At 48.9% G+C, this 20718-nt stretch overlaps 1 protein-coding gene across 5 annotated transcripts in view; it reads left to right on the top strand.

Moving 5' to 3' along the window:
- GRIA3 (glutamate ionotropic receptor AMPA type subunit 3) overlaps positions 1–10795 on the top strand; it is a 154891-nt gene extending 144096 nt beyond the window's left edge. For 2 of the 5 annotated variants that reach the window (XM_072877152.1, XM_072877155.1), the window contains 2 exons: positions 9759–10006; positions 10614–10795. In XM_072877152.1, the coding sequence (XP_072733253.1) occupies positions 9759–10004 (246 nt within the window). In that variant the 3' untranslated portion in view covers positions 10005–10006; positions 10614–10795. Of the gene's footprint in view, positions 1–7422; positions 7538–9758; positions 10007–10613 lie in introns of those variants that run through there. The other 3 variants (XM_072877153.1, XR_012044781.1, XM_072877154.1) reach the window with 3 other exon arrangements.
- Positions 10796–20718: the final 9923 nt, after the last annotated feature.

The following is a 20718-nucleotide window of genomic DNA, read 5'->3' on the forward strand; positions in this document are numbered from 1 at the left end:
GAGGACCCCCGTTGCCACTGGCCTTGAATTTCTTAGCTTCATCACTGAGCGAACCCTCTGTCCCTGGGTGAGATGGCACACATCCCTCCCCGGTGCCGCTGGGGATGCAGATGTCCTGCCTGCGTCGCACTGCAGAAGCCACCGAGCCCTCCTGCCTGGGGACCGCTCGTAAGAGCAGTGGAGCTGTGGTGGTTGGAGCTCTTGCCCGTGGTTGGCATCCCCCCGAGCCAGCCGGGCAGCCGGGCATCCCTCCCCGGGCTGAGGTGCTGCTCAGCTCTTCTGCAGCTCGTTCTCTGCTATCCTGGGCCTCAGCCCCGGGCACGGATGGAGAAAGGACATTTTCAAGACCAGAGAGGAACTCTCACTGCTGATGTTATTCTGGTCTTCCTTCAAGCTCATGGATGATTTCTTCACCCGCTACCCCCAAAGAAAGCTACATTTGGACTCTCAAGATGCTGCAAGCAACAGTGCTGAGAAAATGCCACACTGTACCCTGTACACCAAATATTCTACGGAACATCAGAAACCAGCTGATGATGGGTGGAGGAACACCTGCAGTTTGTAGTCTGTAAAACCCAGATGGCGAAAGGTGCCAGGGCAGCCCTCGGGCAGCCCCATTGCCTGGGAGATTCAGTGCAACCCATGCACTGCCCACCCCGTCCTGCGCCACTCCGAGGAAGCCCTTTAATTAGTGCTTCAAAGAGCCTTTACTTGTTGCACCCTTTCTTTGCAGCTCCCTTTTCTGAAAGATTGCATCTAAAAATTCTAAATTAATTCTGAGCAATGGTTCATCTGGTTTGAGGGAACAGTGTGCTGTCTGCCGCGTTCATTTGCTCTCCTTGGCAATGATCATTTTTGGGTATAACATTTATATTACATCCATTAGAGCATAGAATGGGATGTGAATTATCCAAAGCTGTTCCAATCACCACTTAAATCTTTATTGATTGCAAGTAATAAACATAACTACGGTGTTGCTGAGACTTTATGCCACTCAAACACCAGTTACACACAACCGACGAAACTCTATGGATTATTGGGTGAGATTTTCAAGTCCCAAAGTGACTTTTGCTCCTAAATCTCACCTGTAGTGGGCACCAGCTCTTTGTATCTCCTGCTGCCACTTGTGAGGACCAACCCAAACACCGGGCTACAGAGCCACTAGCAACACTACATGCCATCACTCGTTCCCTGAAAACGTCCCTTTCCTGGCAAGATCGGGATGTTCTTTTAATAAATTAACAGCACTTTTCCAAGAAGCTGCCCAGACTCTTCTGCGCAGCCCGAGTTCATTCAGAGAAGGGTCCTGTTTGCAGCACTGGCACATAAACACGATGGCCAGTAACTGGAATCAGGTTGCCAAAAGAGCAACCTGGCCAGATTTTGCAGTCGTATGTGGGACTTCAGCCTGCTGGGTCTCTTTCTTAAGCCGGTAGAAGCTAGAGTGGTGGCACTAGATAAAAATAACTGTTTTCGGGTTATCTACTTTATATAGGTGCAGGTGAAATCATGAAAATGAACCTAAAAGGTCATTAATCGAATTAAAAGCCTGTTATGATTTATAAGTTGAGAGGGGCAGAAGTTATACCTTCTCACATTTGGGACTGTTAAAGAACTATTTTTTATTATTATTAATTTACTTTTCTTCCACTTCAAACTCGTTCTGGCCAGAAAGAAATACCATAATGCCATCAGTTTTCTCAATGGAGATAAAAATTACTGCAACTAACCTGAAACTGGTGCTGTGGTCAGAGGAGGCAGGGCAAGAAGTCCCTCAGACAGGATGAGGGTGTCTTGAAGAGAAGTAAGAAGAGAGAGCAGATGGGCTCTGCGTCATCATGTTCCCTCTTTTCCATATTAATGGTGTGGACGGAAAATAGATAATAATGAAATAGAAATGTAATGGATGCTCTACAAAGAGCATATAGCAGCTCTTTCTTCCGAGGGATGATCTCACACATCAGCGTGAGGAACACACTCATCCTGGAAGTGATGCTGTATTTTATGCAAGATCACCTTCATGCCAAAGAAATGCTGTAGCGATTCCTGAATTTGGAGGGAGAGGCGGCCAGGATTTCTGAACTGAACCCAAAGCTTTGGGGACCTAGTTCAGGGGTGAGATTTTAATGAGTGAGCGCACATCGTTTTTCAAAAATCAGTCTTCTCAGTCAGCATCATCCTGTCACCTGGGGCCACCAGCACCAAGGGGTGCAGCAGGACTTTTGGGGCTGGCGTCCCGCGCCAAGAGGGGCTGAAATGCAGCAGGGAGGAGGCCCCAGGGCCACAAGGCAAAGGGAAGACGAGGTTCCCTTTGAGATGGTGCCACCTTGCATTTGGAAAAAGACTGGCACCACTTGTTTTCTAGCAGTAACTGATGGCTGAAGAAGGGAAGGTAATGCTGCCAGCACCCAAGCAGGGTCTTCTAACAGGCGAGCAGAGAAACCAAACTGCTGAAACACCGATAAAACCCACCTCTGTCCCAGGTGTAAAACCATGTTTGCAGCAGACTGATAAAGTGAAGCCTGTGAGAATAGATGGGCACCAATCTTCTTAACGTCATGCCCCTCTTAAATAAATCAGCCATAGCAAATGGCTTAATTTGCCATTGGGGGCAATACTGTTCAGTATGAGGCACCTGGTAGTGTTACTCGAGACTCAAGTCTTCCCGTCATTTGTAGATGTCAGCAAAAAAAAATCTTAGCGGCATTTGGTAAAGCTGCCCAACAGATCCAACCTCACGTGGTTAAGCCTGGATCAGCCAAACCCACTGCATCTGGATGAAAAGCACAAGAAGGCAAACAAAAAAAAAATCCTTCCATTATGGTAAGAAAAACACGGCAAGTTTCTGCCCAAGAATACCATCTTATGACAGCCGAAACGCTGACATCCAGATCTTAATTGCCTCAGCTTGTTTTCTTGGACGTACAGGGCGCAACAAGAGAGCACGAGCTCTCAAACCTCTGAATATTTTACTGTCGTAAAAGCAACCGAACTACTAGAGAGCTGGGCTGGAAACCACACGGGGGAGATGAAAAAGAATCCCGTCATAAATTAAAGGCAGATGAAAAACAGCTGAAGCCACCTGGGAAAGGGCTTCGGACCTCATAGGATATCCTGTACAGCCCAACAACAGCAACCTAATTAAAGAAGCAGCTGGAAAGCACAAAATTATCCCAGGAAAAAGATGAGGAAATGGAAGTCTTCTGAGAGAGAGACCCAGAAACTGAGCAAATGATCCTCTCAGCTGTTTTTGGGGCGGCACAGCTGGCCAGGGAGGCAGGTGGGCAGCTGGGACATAGCCTTCCCGTGGGACCCGGGCGAGTCATTTAGCCTCTCCGTTCCTCTGCCTCTAAGGCAATTTAAAAAAATCCCTGCTCAAACAAACAGTGCCAGGGCAAGCTATGAAAAATCCTGTTCCTACAGCCAACAGCCCTCGCTCCCAGAAGAGCCCTACGCTTCCCCCGTGACAGCAAACAAAGCACTTTGCAACTCGGTAGCCTTCGACCTGCCGGTGTGGGCAGGGTGCTGGCGCTGCCGAGGGCCTTTTTTGGGACGGGCTGAGGTGCAAGCCGAGGCATGGTACGGAGGATTCGCATTCAACGTGTACTGCTGAGTGCTCGGCGACAAAAATACCACGATCCAGACGTGCCCTTCTGCACCTCCATCAGGATCTGGGCCAACGCCATGCCTGACTCCGACTATTAAATTGAACAAGGCTAGACAGCTACTCGGAGACGAGCAATCGCAAAATGTACCAGCAGCCAGGCTCACTCTTCAATGTATGTACTTAACCCGGGGATGTGGGAGCTGAGGAGTCCCTCCCGCACCAGCCCACCCTGCATCCCCGCGGGTGAAGCGCTGGAGCAGGGGCTGCAGAGGCGTCGCGGCTTCTCCCACCATCAGGTCGCTCGAATCCTGCTGCGCGGGGGAGCAGCTCGTGCGTTAAGAGGTCTCGGGATTAATTTCCTGGAAGCAGGCAAAATTGTTCCTTAGGACTTTGATCAAGCAAGCTGCATTTCGTGCTCCATCTGTGAAGCACAAATTAGTGCCTTTTCCAGCACGTTGAGAGGGCTTCTTTGCTCAGGTGCACGCTGTTCGTCCCAGTGCCCCGGCCAGCAGAATAGCGGAGCTGAGGGAGGCCGGGAGCTCACTCAGGCAAACCTCCAGGTTGTCCGCATGCTGGGGGGACGGGACGGGCTAAGGAAGGGGAGGACAAGTGCCAGCTACTGCTTCGTGTCAGACTTTCCTCCCCCAGCCCCTCCTTACACGACCTGCCCAGCTCGTGCCGGCCACCCGCAGTCAGCCCCGACGCCAGGCAGGATGGCTTACAGCCCCCGGCGCGGGGCCACCCCGGCACGGTGACGGCTCCACCGGCAAAGGGTCGGTGGGCCTGAAGCATGCACAGCTCCTCGGCGCTTGTCTGTCCGTCTCACTCCGCTCCTCGTGCCGGGACAGACGGACAGAGCAAATCGCCTCTTTCCTACCCGGGCTGAGGTATTGCAGTACCTCACCTGACGAATAGGACCATGACAAACTATAGTGAAAACCCCAGTTTAGGCAAATTCCCATCTGTTTAGTTAAGATAATTTTAGTTTACTACTTTTTTTTTTTTGGCAGTTGCGTGTGCGCAATTAACTGCGATCTTGGCTTTAAAAAAAAAATAAAGCGCCCTAATTAGCATGTTAAGCCTCCTCATTTCCCAATACTGTATCATGTTGTGAAAGCTAATCTATAATGTATTGGATGTTATGCAAATTCTCTGTACTCCATATGGGGTTTATAAAGGCATGCAAATTAAAAATAGTGTTTGAATAGGACTGGGGGGAGGGGAAAATTTGCACAATAAAATATGCGGATAGGGGAAAAGGTGTTTATAACCTTCTCCCTATTATTTGTGTATTCTCAGCTGCACAATGCTTTTCAAAGCGGAGAGATGTATTGCATAAAATCTCCCCAAGTTGGATAGTTTTTAAATGAAATTTAAAATGAGAGCACTGTTCTCTAAGCAATAATCCACACCACTCTTTCTGCTGGGGCTTGTAACGGGTAGGTAAAGGCACTGAGCTTTCACTGACTTGCATTGCAACCACGCGTGGCTTCTTGTAGCGTATTTGCCCGGGTGTCACGGGCAGCCTCGTCACAACACAGCTGCCCGGGAGGGTCCACGGGGCTGGCTTGGCCGGTCCCCGTCGGCGTAAACCAGCGGGGCAGGTGCCTTACCTGCGGCACCCAGGGCGTTTGCAGTGTCTGTGGAGCATGCTTTGATCCCGTTGATATTTTATAGCCCTGCCTATAGGTGGACGCAAATGTAGCTGCGATACAGCTGCCTTTTTATGATGCTGCCAGCTCCTGGTGGAGGGGCTCCGTGCCTGCTGCCAGAGCCGAGCCAGCAAACACGGTCTGTCTCGTGCAGCTTGTCACCGCCGCCCGTCGGTTGTGTCCAGCTGAGTGCATACAGCCTTCCCTGATTGATACTTAATTAGATTACAGCTGCTGCTTAAAAATAGCCATTTTACAAAAATAAAATCTTGGCTGGTGTCAAACCGAGCCCTGTGCAGACCAGGAGGAGCGGTGCTGCCTCTGCCTGGCCAGCCGGGAAGCTCTGCCGGCATCGCTGCCGCTGGGACCAGGGACCAGCGGTTCTCCCCACCTCGATGGCTTTTCCCTGCTTTTGCCCTCCCTGCTGGCCTCGGTAACACCACGCTGGGTCACGTTGGTGCAGCCCATGGGGCATTCGGCTCAGGAGCCCTTGAACATGCACATTTTTCTCATGGACCCCCATGACCTGTCCAGGCTTGGCCGAGCGCAGCCTGTCCCCCCCTCCGTGGGCTGCCACCTCCGGGGTGGCACCTCACACCCGCTCTCCTCCTGAAGAGCATGTAGCACAGCCGAGGGCAGCGCTTTTCAACATCAGCCGCCAACAGATCTCATGGCCATCTCGGAGGCAGCTTCTTGGCAGATGAGGGAATGGGACGTTTCTTCACCAGCTGCTTCTTCCAGTATCTGCCTGCCCCGGGCATGGCAGGGCTCGGCCGCTCCTGCTGCTCGAGGGCTGTGAGCCCTCCCAGCCTGTGGACATTTCCCTAAATGCCGCCATGTAATTAAACTTGTAATGAAGGTGTTTTGTATAGGTTGTGCTGCTCTTTCTCCTAAGTCTCCTCCGCTCTGCAGAGAGTCATGCACTTTGGGCAGGAGTGGGAGAGAGGCGGGGAGCAGCGAGAGCGAGAACTGAGGCTGGCACCGGGGCAGACGTGGGCTGAGCTCCTGCGTCTCCTTCGCTGACCGCAGGTGTGGATGGACCCACAGCGGGGCATGGTGCAGGGCAGCCGTGCATGTGTCTGCCTGGTGTTATCCCATGCAAAGTGGCACAGCGTCATCGAGGATAAGGACTAAGGACCCTTTCCTCCCCACCGGCTGCCCCACATAGCCACAGAGCAGGGATCAAAACTGTTCAAGCAGGAGCAGGAACTGAAGGTGTCCCAATCACAGGGAGCCTGTCTCATGAAAACGGGCAGGAAAAACCCCAAGACATCACCCAAGGAGGAAATGGAAATGACAAAACACAACTGAGGGCTCCTCAGGCACCGCTTTCCCACAGGGAGGGGACGGGCGAGCTCAGGTCCCCTGGGCTTGCGGGCTCTTAGCAGCACCACAGTCAGCAGCTCCCATCATCCTGCCAACATTTCCCACCCTGGGCACTTTCAGCTGGCATTTCCGTGTTCACTAATTTGTTTCATAAAGGTCTGCATTTGCTTATTTTCTGCTGCAGTTCCCTGGACCAGCGGAGTTGGGGATGCAGCAGCTCCAGGGCAGAGCAGCCGGCCGTGCCGTGCCTCCGAGCACGGCCCCTGCAGCGGCAACTGCAGGAGCCGGAGAAACCACCGCTGGCAGGAAACAGCCGTGACGGCTGGCAAAAACTCCCTCCACGACATCCACCCTGGGGTTTTTTGCTCTGCAGACATGTGCACGCACACACACACCCCAGAGCCCGCCCGGGTGCAGGGGCTGCCCGGGGGCCTGGGGCCGCAAGCAGGGTTTCACCGTGAGAAGCCACAATTGCTCGTTTGTGGGGCTTGCTGTCTGTTAGTGCAATACAAGGGGTCCTGCTAGATCAAACCCAGCATAATCCGTAAAGCTACTGTGAATGCCTGTGATTGTACCAAACTGGGAGATTGGACTTGCTTTGTTTCTACTACCTTCATTTAACAGTGAGTGCCGATTACTCAAAGCGATATGGGCAGGACCTGGTAATATAGCGTTGCTCTAGCATTAACTTAAGGGGATGATCCAGTTGCCTGCAGTGTAAATACTTTGTGGCCAGGAACCCTGCTTTATCGCTTTGTATAGTTTTAAAGTAGTTTAAAGATTGAATAACATAAAATAACATAATATAATGTTATTTATGTTATTTCCCACGTGAAGAACTCCTGTAAACCTTGCAGTATTGAAACTCAGTGAACAAGGCATCTTAGACAAGCTGAAAAACAAATGGTGGTACGATAAGGGTGAATGTGGAGCCAAGGACTCCGGAAGTAAGGTCAGTCGCTGAAGGTCTTTTTGTACTGATTAGCAATCACATTTTGACCCACTGTTTGTTTATACAAAGAATGACTCTCAAAAGTTGATATTGACATTTTGAAGGTTGAAAGAAAAGAATAGAAAAAAATAATTAAGTCTCTGAACGTGACAGCATTTTTCTTTTATGCAGTAACAGACTGTAGTTGTAAGTATGTTTTACTATTTGAGTATTTTGCTAGAAATACATGGAAAGAGAAGCCCCCAAAGCCCCCAAAGCTGGTATCTTCATTTAAATGTGCAAGTGTCAGCACAGTCAATGTGCATTATTCAGGCCAGCATCTTTTCTTATTTTTAATTTTATTGAAAAACACATTTTTGTTTCAAAATTGTGACTTAGATTCTCTACATGTCAGTTTGGGAAACAGCCACATGCTTGCTAATGGTGGACAATTTCAGGACAGACCCGTGATAAGGAAAAAAACGCCCTTCCTGCCCTATTTCCCAATTCAGTTTGAAATTGGTTTGACTTAAAAAAAAAAAAATCTAGAAATACTATTGGTAACTCATTACATAAATACTGTATATTCTTTTTTATTCTGCTTTGAACCATTTTGCTGCTGTACTGCCCTGTCCCACGCCAGCCATGCTGCAGGGCCAGCCAGGCTCCAGCAGCTCCTCGTGCAGGACCGCTGTAGACCCCCGTGGAGATCCCACCCCTCAGGTGCCAGGGGGATCAACCCAGAAGCTGCACACTGAAATTGCAGGAAATATTTATTTACACCACTCAGTTAAAAGAAAACACAAAGGATTTTTTTTTTTTTTAATGCTTATAGAGCCATTGAGGAGAAAAACACTGCAGAAGTGCTGGGTTTGTTGGAGTAAAGGACATTTTCAAAGGCACCAAGAGGAGGCGAAATGCAGCTCCAGCTGAAATCAGTCGCAGTCAAGTGCCTACCTCCCCTGGTGCCTTTGGAAGTGCTCTCTATAATCATTCAAACAGAAAACTACCATTTGGAAGCACCCTCTCAGTGTTGGAGGACAATTTCAAGTTCCATCGAAGCCAATAATAAAAATCCATTGATTTCAGCTGGACTGGAAGTTGCTTAGGGCACAACCCTGTAGCTGTTGTACGAGATAAATTTGGGATCATGGGACATCTGAATGCACAGCAGCTGCAGAAGGAAACTGTAATTGAAAAGAGGTGTAAATGAGTAATATCTTTAGTTTAAATGGCAGACTGTTTGCTACAACTGCATCTATCCAAACTGCCTGTGAAACACACAGACACTTACAAGGTAGAGCATATTTTATTCTGACTAAATGCAAGTTTTGCTGTCCCTGGAGCTACTCGTAAACCGAGCTCCATCAGCAAGTGTCTTCCCCAGCAGAGCCCTTGCTGCAGGTTGCTCTGGCATCTGCCCGTCCAGCTGGGCCGGCGTGGCCACCCAGCCAGGGGCCATGCCTGCCAGCACCGATTCCTGCACGCAGCCAGCCAGCCCGCGCAGCAGCAAAAGGGTCGCAGCTCTATTTATTCCGATTACAGAATCCTGATTTTAAAAACGCAAGCCTTCTCCCCCCATCTGACATGTATTGAAGGAAGGTAAACCCTGGTCAGCATTTTTTCTGTTACCTTGACTGGTTTTATTCAGTAACTCACTCCCCCTTAGTCACCAAGGTGCTAGTTTAGCTTAGGGCTCTGCTGCTTGACCTTAAAGTAACTGACCATCTTCCTAGGGTGTTTTTGTTTTTCCTAACTGTTGGAAAAAAGGTAGATAAGTTTAGCAGCATCTCAATAATTTTACCTACATTCACCCAAACCAAGTGTGTAGTGGTTTGGGTTTTTCTTTTTCTAGTTTTATAATGGCCTTCTGTAAAGCCTCCTGGTTTACGCAGCCACTGCTTTCCCCGTCAGAGCTTTCCCAAGGTGCCTTTGCCACCAGAGATGCTCGGCCAGGTTTGCTCTGGGACGCCGAAGGCCTGGGGAAGTCAGTGGCCAAAAAAAAAATCTCATTGCCTTGGAGTCGGCCAGGGTTTCACCCGCCAAAGGGTGGGAGACGGAGCAGTCACTGCTGCGCAGCCCCGGGCTGCCAGGGACGGGGGGGACAGCACTGACCCATGAGTGGGACGCTAAATGCCATGAGTGTAGTTATTCCAGCTAGGACTAAGTGCAAAGTAGCCTGTTGTCTGTCTGTCTGTCTGCTCCTCACAGCAAAACTAACGGCGTGGCTCGTTTCTCTTAGGACAAGACAAGCGCTCTGAGCCTGAGCAATGTTGCTGGGGTTTTCTATATCCTTGTCGGAGGCCTCGGGCTGGCCATGATGGTGGCACTGATCGAGTTCTGCTACAAGTCTCGGGCCGAGTCCAAACGAATGAAACTCACCAAGAACACGCAGAACTTCAAACCTGCTCCCGCCACCAACACCCAGAATTACGCTACGTACCGAGAAGGCTACAACGTGTACGGCACAGAAAGTGTGAAAATCTAGGGGTACGGCTACGGGCCGGGAACTAAAACCCTCTGGGTTTTCTTTCTTTCCTTTTTTTTTTTTTTTAAGCTGTGTGTGATATTTTGCTGTGTGCATCAGCGGACTGCTGCAAAAGGGCTTTTGAAACATCGTCTGGTGGCAGTCTCAGAGTATAAGTGATTTAAGTTTCTTCCCTGAACAGAAGTAAGCTTGGTACCATCCTATATTACAAACAGTGATAGCTGGCTTCATGCTGAAGTGAGTAACTCCTCTCTCCAGCATTGTGCTAGTTCAGTAGATAGATATAAAAGTATTTTGTTAATTGCTTTTAAAATTACCGTAATCAGAATTTGCATCTCTCTTGCTAGTGACCTCTTCCCCTTTATTTTTTAAGCTATAATCAGGTCAGGTAAGTGCTTTTAGGAAGTCTCAAAAAAATCTACAATAGGACAAAAAAGTCTACACTAGAAATCATGATTTCTGAAGCATGAAAAGTAGAGTTGAATTGCTGAAAAGCGACTCTGGAAAAGCCTGGTTAGCCCATCGCCCACAGACTGTGCCTCCCCCCAGGCTGAGCTTCCCTGCCCCTCGCTGCCGGGCAGTGATGAAATCTTTCTGGTTTTATTATAGATCCTCACCCTGACAGCACGCAAGAGGAGAAGCAGCAGAGAATGTGGCTACTTCACGGATTCGGACCACCTGAGCCAGTCGTACTCTCTCTGAGGTGTCAGGCATGACACGCATTGATGATGGTGCAATGTACTTTTAATAGGAAAAACTTATGTTTTTTCCTTCAGTGCCTTATGGAAGACTCTGAGACTCATAACAATGCAAACCATCACCGAAATATTCTTGCTTTGCTTGAAAGAAGAAAAAAGAAAAAAGAAAAGGAAAGAAAAGGAAAGAAAAGGAAAGAAAAGAGAAGAAAAGAAAAGAAAAGAGAAGAAAAGAAAAGAAAAGAAAAGAAAAGAAAAGAAAAGAAAAGAAAAGAAAAGAAAAGAAAAGAAAAGAAAAGAAAAGAAAAGAAAAGAAAAGAGAAAAGAAAAGAAGAAAAGAAGAAAAGAAGAAAAGAGAAAGAAAAGAGAAGAGAAGAAAGAAAAGAGAAAAAAGAGAAAAGAGAAAAGAAAGAGAAAAGAAAAAAGAGAAAGAGAAAAGAGAAAAAGAAAAGGAAAGGACTGGTAACAAGATACTAGTATGTGAAAAAAAAATTCTTGTAAAAAAATCAGTGCAACAAAAGCCATTCTTTGATACCACTGCACAGTAAATGAACTTGTGTCCTGAAAGCAAACCGCAGCCGGTTTCATCAGCCACCCCAATCGTATCAAATTATGAAACTCCTCCTGACACAAAGCCTCAGAAATCTGCTGCGTGCGAACACGGACTGGCCTGTCACTGCTTGTATGAGCTGATGTCAAGATGTTTCAGTATTTACTTACCAGTGGTGTGATTTTTTTTTTTTTTCCGAGCCACTTTAAACTCTCCAGCTAATTTGAGCAATTCTGTATAGCAGTAAAAGGTGTAACACCTGAAGAAAAGAACCTGTGCATTAAAACCAGTTAAGGTGAATGACTGTGAATCTGTAAATCCAAAAGAAAGTAATTTGTGGAACTGCATGTCTTGCTTCCAGATCAGTAAATTAATTTCTTGACAAGGTAGCTAAAGTGTGGGCAGAAAATATTGCATTCCTTTTTTTTTTTTTTCCTATCATCAGGCATACCTACAGGTGCTTTATTAAAATGACATTGGGTGGCTTTTAAAAAAAAAAAAAGAAAAGCTACTTGCTGTTTAGGTTCAGACCATATATCTCTTTTCTTGCTGTGCATTTGCATTTTAATTCACTGTTTAATATCAAGCAATGAAGCAAGAGAAGCGCAGGTTAGTTTTTCCCAGGCCTGCTTCCGCTTCACCCCAGTTCTCTCACAACTAGCACTGTGCTCAGCTAACGCTTCTCGGTAATGGTCATTTTAAAACAGAAGTAAGGAAAGAGGAGAGTAACTCAGATTAGAGCTGCAGTTCCAGAGTAATATTAAGCGATCTAACATGACTCCTGCTAGTACTGTTATATTATATCAGCTCCTGCCGACTCTTGTTTCATGGCTACTGGTGAGAGGATGCTCCTGTCCTTGCCCTCTCTGTAAAGAGGACACCGCGCTCCAGCCGACACTGCTACAGGTAGGGGCTCACTATTACTCACATCCAACGTCTTAGCAGCAGCGTTTCAGCCTTGAACCTCTGCCTGGAAATGACTTAACTTCATCCTAAAAAAAAAAAAAAAAAAAAGCAAAAGACAAAAAAAAAAAACCTTTAAACATATTGTCAATCATGGGAAATCTTCAATGGAATATCTGCATACTAATTACCTCTAATCGACAATATGTATTTTCCGTAGTTTACGATAGAGTTTTATTTCATCAGTAACATACAATGAAAAAGAAACTCATTTAAACCAGTCTGACCCTTAGGCGTTTAGTTTGCTGATGATAGATTTGAACTTTTAATAGGATTTAAAAAAAAATAAAAAGATTATATGGGGAAAGTCTTGTTAAAAACAAGTATTTCCAACAAAATGTAATATAAAATCATTTTAAAAGCTCATAGGAGAATAATTTATTGTTCAAGTTTTTAACAACATATTGACAGAAAAATTGTTGTTTTGTTTTAATTTTCTTTTCATGAAACTGTGATTTTTTTTTCAACTTCTGAACGCGATCACGTCCCCAGCAAGGGCGAGCTAAAGCTGTGCGGTTATGAGTTGTATTTAAAACAAACATTTTTCTTAAACGCTGTATAAAAGATGTATGTTTATCAAATCAATTTTTAAGAGTGGAGGCTTCACACCAGTGAAGGGAGTTTGGTAAATGGTTCGATATTTTTTAAACTTGCATGTAAAGCTAAAACAAAACGTGTTGAGTGCTTACCAATTCCAGCTACCAACTTCAAGCTATCGGAAGTTCGGCAGTAGTCTCACGATGATTTGTTTCGATATATTTTTTTCATTTGTTTTGCTTTGGGGGATTTGGGGGTTCTTTCCTTTTTCTTTTCTTTTCTTTTTTTCCTCCTTTTTTTTTTTTTTGGTAATTTAAGTTCCTATTTTTGGTCGTTGAAACTGCACTTCAGTGAGCAGAAAAATTGCCAAGCAAACTAATGGCTGTAAAAGCATAAACTGCATGTGTGGGCATCAATTACTGAGCCTCATTTTAATGAGGTGTTGTACAAAGAGTTTTAATACATTTTGTAAATAAAACTGTAAAGAAAAAAAAAAATAAAGACCCTGCTGATCTTTTCACTGGAGGAGAGAGACCCTACCTGCTGATGTCCCTGTGGCCCGGCAAGCCTGTCCCTCTCTATTTAGGATGCCCCACAGGTATTTAGTTTGGGGCCGGGTGGTGCCTTGGGTCCCGGAGATGCCACGATGCTATGCCCACACGTTGAACTAAGGATGCCGCTGGGAAATACATAGTTCTGCTTTGGTACCCTGCAAACAAACTAATTTTTTTTTTCTTGATGCGTGAAGTTGGTTGATTTTGGCCGGGTCTGAAGGGGACCCTGTGGGGAGGGGTGGGAAGGGGCAGGGGACAGCCCCCGGGGCTGCGGCCGGGGCGGGAGGTGCTGTGCCGAGCCCCCGGGCTGGGCAGCAGCGTGGGTAAATAAATTCCTCAAATGTTGGCCATACAGATTTACTTTCCTGCAGTTCCCACATTTTCAGCAATACTGTAAAAAAAAAAAATCTTCACCCAACATTGCAGCTAATCCCGACTCTATAATTTATTGAGCTCACCTCAGCCACAGTTTGGTTTTTCCCAGTCACCACAAACTATGAACCATAGGAAGTAATCCTGGTATTAAATAGCCGGTGTGCACCCAAATCGCACCCTGGCAGGGGCAGCCCCTCTGGGGGTACCCCTGGCCCAACCAGCCTGGTGGTCCCCATCAGAAACCAGCTCCTGCTGGGCTCCTTCCAGGGGCCACCATGGGTGACAGCCCCCTGCGAGCGCCCGGCACCTGCTGGGGCTGAGCTGGAGCAGCGCAAGACCGCTCGGAAGGCTGGGGATGTAAAGATCATCTCCTGAAAAAGAGAAATCCAACAGTGAAGGTCCCAGGCAGGAGCGTGCAGGCGTGGGACCTGAGCAACCAGTTTGGTACCTGCTGGCCAAAGCACACCCTGAAACCCAACCAGACGAGCTGCGTGGAGTGTCCCCATGGTGGTGCCTCTGGGTCTGGGGAAAAACGTGCGTGGCGTGGCGTGCCCGGCCGTGGGTCCCGGCCTTGGGGCTGCCGAGCCCAGCCCTGCTCCCTGCGGAGCTGCCGCCAGCCGGGGTGCTTGTTGTACGTGAGCGCGGCGGTGGGACGCAGGGGCTGAGCCCACCTGCATGTCTTCAGCCACGTCCTCAGCAACAGCAAAATAAGCTCAGGAATAAGCAAGGGCTAAGTAAGAGCAATGAAGAGCAATTACTTGACCCTAAACCATCCGACAAGGCTGAAGGTTTCAGGTTGTTTTGGCGGTGAGAAGAGTGCCGTGCTCGGCACCGCTGGGCTCCACACGCGGGGCCAGCCCTTCCCGCACGGGCGGCAGGGATGCGTGCCTCCCTCACCTTGGCCTTGGGGGACCCCTCCCTGAAATGAGCCTATTTATATGTAAAGCGCCCACACAATGAATGCAGGGAGGCATGAAAAAAAATATTGTTCTGTCCTTTAGCCTTCATTTCACGCTCAACATCCAGGCCAACATGGGCAGGTTGCATTTTTCTAGAGAGTGGTCTTGACCCGCTCCCCGCTGCCTGACGGCCGCACGCAGCCCTGCCACGGGGCCACGGGGGTGAGCGGTGCTCCCTTCCCCATGTACCTGCCAAAACACGCAGCTGCAAGCAGGGCTTAATTTGTCCACGGAGCCCCAGTGCCGAGCTGGGAGGATGTGAGCAAAATGGCAATGCCAGACTGATAGCCAGCCCTGGGCGGTGCGGTGCTGCCCTGCTGGGGTCACACCGAGCACCAGATCCTAGCAAAATGGGTGTTAAGTTTTGCTAATAAATATGCATCAGGCTGAACAAGGCTAGGCCGAAGCGGCACAGCTGCACCCAGCAAGCTGGGAGAGCCCAGCTGGCCGGGCTCCGGGTGGCGACAGGGTGGGGGACAGCCCCACACGGGGCCATGGCCACGAGGACAAGGCACAGGAGCGGGTCCTGCCAGCCCGGGCCAGGCTGGGGCTGGTGGGGCCCGGAGCCTCCCTGGGCTGCAGGGACGGTGCATGCTGGGCCAAAACCTGGACTTTGCAGCATACACTGCAGCAAAGGCAGCAGAGCTCATGCAACAGCCCTGGAACACAATGCTCGAACACTCCCCAAAGTGACTTTGCCTCTAGACTTTTGGGAGGGGGGAAATAATATAAGGAAAAATTTCAGAGTAATTCATCCAGTTTCCAGAGCCATCAGTGGGAGCAAAAGGACCTCAACAGTGTTCAAGTTCAGACCTAAAAAAACCCCCAAACCCATAGCAGCTCCTTCTCACAGCAAAGAGCACATCTGACAACAAAATAAATAATAATAAGCTGTAACACAACCCCCACTGTATTATTATGGCATAGTTTTCCTTCCAAGGTTTTGTGCAAAGCACTGCAACATTTTTTAAAAATAATTATTATTTATGGTTATTAAAATAATAATAAGTCATGGTTATTAAAATTAAATTACAAAATTTCTTTGGTGCTCATATTCATCATCTCAGTCTGGAAAATTGACTCTATTTTGCAGGCAGCAATACATAAACAAGCTCTGGATAATGATAGCTCTATTCAATTAAACTAAAGGATTTAAGTACAGAGATAATATTTTCATGGATATTATAAATTTCGAAGTAATATTAACTCAGAACATAATACATCTAAAATTGGTATCAGGGAGGACAGTGCCCACAGCAGCAGCAGCGCCCACACCTTGGCACGCTGCGGAGCTGCGCTCGGTGCTCCCGCGGCACCGGGACTGCGGAAAGGCCCAGGCTGACGTTATGCCACGGGCTAACACCGGTAGGGTCGCGGCAGCCGCTGCCGTGTCTCGCCCAGCCCGGGAGCCCCAGGCTGGAGCCCCACCGCCATGGTGGGACCCGCTCCTGTGTGGTGCCCCATGGGAGGCAGGTTTGGCTAAAATCCTTCCTGCCCCCCAACACCCCAGTCCTGCTCTGGAGCTTGTGCTCAGGCTTTCTTTCCTTTATTTCATCAGTCATCAAGAGAGGAATTACTGAGACTGGTTTGTAACGTGGCAGCATCACTGCGACAGCATCAACAAAAGTGCTTTCCAGCTTCCCCCCGGGTGCGGGCACGGGCATCGGCAGCAGCTGCCCCGCGAGGCGAGGAGCAGCCGGACACCACGCCGGTACCCAGAGAGGAGCTGGAGGAAAGGATCCGCCATGCACATCTCAGAGCCAGCGTAACAGCAAAACCGCTGCCCCTTCCCAGCTACCAGGCTTTCCATGTGTAGCTGCTGTTCAGTGCAGTTGATAAAGCTCACTGGAAGCACCTGCATTGCCAGTTTTGCTGGAAGCCGTGGCACGGGCAGACTGATGCGCTGGGTGGCGGAGCCTCCACAGGCTGACACGAAGGGCAGGATAATGAAACCTTCGTGCACACACCGAGTATTTATTTATTGCAGTTTCTAACATTGAAGTGTTAGCCCTAAATTATTTATGATGGCTATGGCTGTTTAGGATGACAGTACATCTTACAGAAGAGCAAGAGGACAAGATCCTGCTCTGCAGCAACTTGTAATCAGAAGCGCAGGAGGGGCCGGAGGAGCAGGGAAGGCACCATGAGAAGCGAAGGATCACAGGGCGGGGGGAGAGCGGAGCTGAGGAAGAGCAGAGGCTTTCCAGCAGCGCATCATTTCCAGCCGGTGAAGAGGCTGTTGACATCTCCAAGCAAGCAGGCAGAACTGACACCTAAAGGTGAACTTGGAGCCAATTTGTAGCAGCAGGCGAGGCTTGAAACTGGGATGAGCAGTGGCACTTGGCCTGCCCCGGCAGACAGTTACAGGGGAGTCTCCCATCATCTCTTTTGTTGCAGTTTCAGGGCTGCCTTTATTCTAGGTTTAGGTGCTGTGAAAGCAGCAGTGAGGAGCTGAAGGCAGCAGCAGAAAACAAGCTAAAGCCAAAGGGAGATGGCTCTGAGGAAGGGCTGGGAAACGCAGCAGGTGCTTACAGCCCTGCTCTCCGAGAGCGGGGACCTGCACAGACGCCGCGGGGCTGCGCAGGGCCGAGGAGCGGGGCTGAGCTGGTGGCTGGTCCGCAAAGGGTTAACAGGGGCCCATGAAAGCACCCCTGGCCTTGGTGGCAAGGCGAGGGTGAGGCACACAGAGCCTATAAAAACAGTGCACAACACAGCCATGATGCTGGTAATGACTGGTGCTTTAGCTAATGTTTAGCATATAAATAAAGTAATTGACCAATTAATGAGCACATGGCAGATGCTTGATACGCTGTAACGAGTAGGGAAATGTATGATATAACACAAGAAATTGAGTAAAGGACGATAAAAGCAGAGCTGCAGCCTGCGCTCTGGCACCTGACAGGGACCGGCTGCGTGACGGGTTTCGGGCGAAGGCCCCAAGCGCGGGGGGGGACAAGGGGTTTGGTCCCCGCTGCAGAGACCAGCGGGCGCAGCCAGGCAGAGGGGACACCGGGGACACCGCCAGAAACCCACGGGCCCGGAGCGGGGCGTCTGGGACCGGCCAGCTACACCCGTGGCTCCGCTTCCCGCGTGTAAAAATGCCCCTTCGGGCCCCCGCGAGCCCAGCAGCGCTTAGCCAGGAGGCTGCAGGCGCCGTGCGGACGCGGCGCCGAGTTTTACCGGTTTCCATCTCCGTACGGCGCCAGAAAGCCCCCTTCGAAGCTCAGCGGCTTCAGCCGCAGGACGTGCCCGACCGCACGCTGCCGTTGTTCGGCGCAACACTGACATGCAGCGGCCGCTCGGGGCGGGAACCGCCGCTTCCCTTCGCCCGCCCGCGGCCGGGCGCGGCCTCCTGGGCAAGCGGCGGCCCGGGCGGGTGTGCCCGGCCTGCCGGGGGCCGAGGGCTCTCCCCGGCAGCCCGGGTGCCCCCCAGCCTCGCCCAGCGCAGCCCCCAGCACCCGTCCCCCGCTGGAAGAGCCCCGAGCCCAGCGGGAGCGCGCAGGAAAGGCGGGTCGCAGCCAGCCCACCCCTTCTGGCTCTCTGCACCCTGGTTTTGCACCCTTTAAGCCCATCTCCCTTTGACCAACACCCGTGCTGCCGTGACAACTTTCAGTGCAGGGCTGGCATTTCCTGGGAGGGAGAGGTGTTTGCTGTGTGCTTGGGGAGCAGATTTTAATATCATCCAAAGCTTTTCAACAAATATTGGATTTGAATTCCAAATATGGGCTGAGCAGGCTGATTACCAAAAACCTACAAAATTAATGTAAGAGCCACAGTTTGATCTGAGGCAAATAAATATAAATGGTATTTATTTAATACTCCCCTGCCCTTTAAACGAGGGAAGTTTGCCATATTCAGGCAAAATAGCTTATTATAAAATGGCTGAAGCTGTGACCTATCACAGATGCTGCAGATTACACAGAGCAATTAGAATATCACATCAGACGGGCCACACCAGAAACAGAGTTTAATTAATGGGTGCTTTGTACCAGGTTTTCCCCATTTGCACACCCACCAGTCCGGCCCTGTCTGTTCTTCCCCACAACCCTCTCAAGCGCAGTCGATGGGGTCGAGGAGCGTGCCAGTGGCACCCACAGCCATGCGACCCATGGAAACACAGTCCCCTTCTTTCCACGCTTTCCCCAGCCCTCCAGGACTCACTGACCTCCTATTTCCACTTGAGGTCTCTGGCCTTCCCCCCCGCCATGAGCTGTGCTCTATATACAACTCCCATCGCCAAACACCCCTAAACCCTCCCTGATGTCTCCACACACAGTCCCTCCTGCAGGGAAGGACCAGCTTTCTTTTGGAAAGTTTTATTGGGGGAGAAAACCCTCCCATAGGCATGAACATGGCAAGAGACTGTTCCTACGGCCCCTCAGGAAATCAGGACATTGCCGAGCACATCTGAGTTATCCCAGCTACAGCGTGTGCTGTCACAAAGTTTAGTAATGTCCTTCTGACTGCTGCAGTTCGCTGCTGGGCTGTCTCTGCACTTGCCACACCAGCGTCACTGACACAGTGACACATGTAAAGCACTGAGGGTAAAGCATCCCCCATCCCTTCTCCTCTCCCACCGCTGCTCACGGGGCCCGTGCAAGCACCACGCTGCTTCTGCCATGTCAGCAGGCATCGCAGGCGAGGGACGAACCCTCCTGCCAGGGCAGGTACGTAGCTCCTCGAAGCTGAATTTTAAATGATTGTTTCAACTCACCTTTAAGAGTCTGGGCTGAGAGATAGTCTCCTGTTTTGTTTGGAGATTACACTATATTCAGAGACCCCAGGGTGACCTTTTTCTTTGCCCAGCGTATCCCCATCTCGGTGTGACGGCCCCAGCCGGGGAGGCTGGCTGCTGCAGCCCCAGCTGGCTGCCATGGCACCATCAGCCAGCCAAAGCCTCGTCACATTCGCACTCCAGTAAATCCCAAGGACTAGAGTGACTTTGATGGAAGTATTTCATTTTAGATTGCCCTAATGAGTTAATTAAAAGCGCCTGAGTATTTAGCTTGGTTACTCTCCTTTTTAGCAATTCTTCCTCACCTCTAATTAGCTGGGTAACTCTTACCTCATTCCCTTCCTAATTTGTCTGTGTCTTTCTTGCACTGTGGGACAAGGGTTTGTAATCTTCTCTGACTCATTCAGAAATAACCTCTAATTAATAAGGACAAAGCTAATCAGAAGAGTTTTACTGATCAAGTCTATAAACACTACAATTTCTTAATATTCAGTACTTTCAAATACAGCCACCAAGACGACACCCCTCTGTCCCAAATCCCAGATCACTGAAAACACAAACTGACCTTCACAGAGCATCAGGGGTGCTCAACTTTTGGTTCAAGTTCCCTTTCTCTGGATTATATTAAAACAAAACAAAACAAAAACCCCAAACCCCCACAATATTTAAAATACAAGTAAGCCTCTGTGTTTAATACTACTAATACTTGATACAACAAGGTTAGTTTTTTATCATTATAGTCAGCAAATATTCTATCACCTATAGGTTTGCTTTTGTTAATGTTGAATCCATGCAAAAAAAAAATCAATTTCTAAACACCTTGGGAATAAAACAAATTAATTTGCTTTGCAGACAGTACCTGTAGGCCAAGATCATCATCTGCAATTAAAAAAATCTGTCAAGTTGCAACTCCTTACAAGGCAGTAATTTTAAGCAGGCACATGCTCCACCTCCTCTCTGTCCCATCATCTACTTTAGGGTCAACAGTATCGCGCACTCAGGCATGGCAATAGCTCAGATCCCCACCACCTCTGAAAGCACCCAGGCTCATCGCTTCAGGCACAGACAAGGGCACGTTAAACATTTTTTTAAACAGAGAAACAAAATTCTTGAAGGAGAAAAGAACTGCTATATTGCAGTTATTTAAAAGGTCTTTATGTTGTCAGCATAACATTTTCCCCATTGTTTTTCACATATTTTGTGAACCATCAGTTGTTTTAACCACCGGCTAAAAAAACTAATTCATGATGAAATTTTATGAGACTCAATACTGTTAAACACACTATCAGTTTAGCAGAGAACGTACCTTACACATTTTACTATTTTAAAATAGTCATTATAGGCAA

The sequence above is a fragment of the Ciconia boyciana genome, chromosome 12, assembly GCF_034638445.1.
Source record: "Ciconia boyciana chromosome 12, ASM3463844v1, whole genome shotgun sequence".
Taxonomy (NCBI): domain Eukaryota; kingdom Metazoa; phylum Chordata; class Aves; order Ciconiiformes; family Ciconiidae; genus Ciconia; species Ciconia boyciana.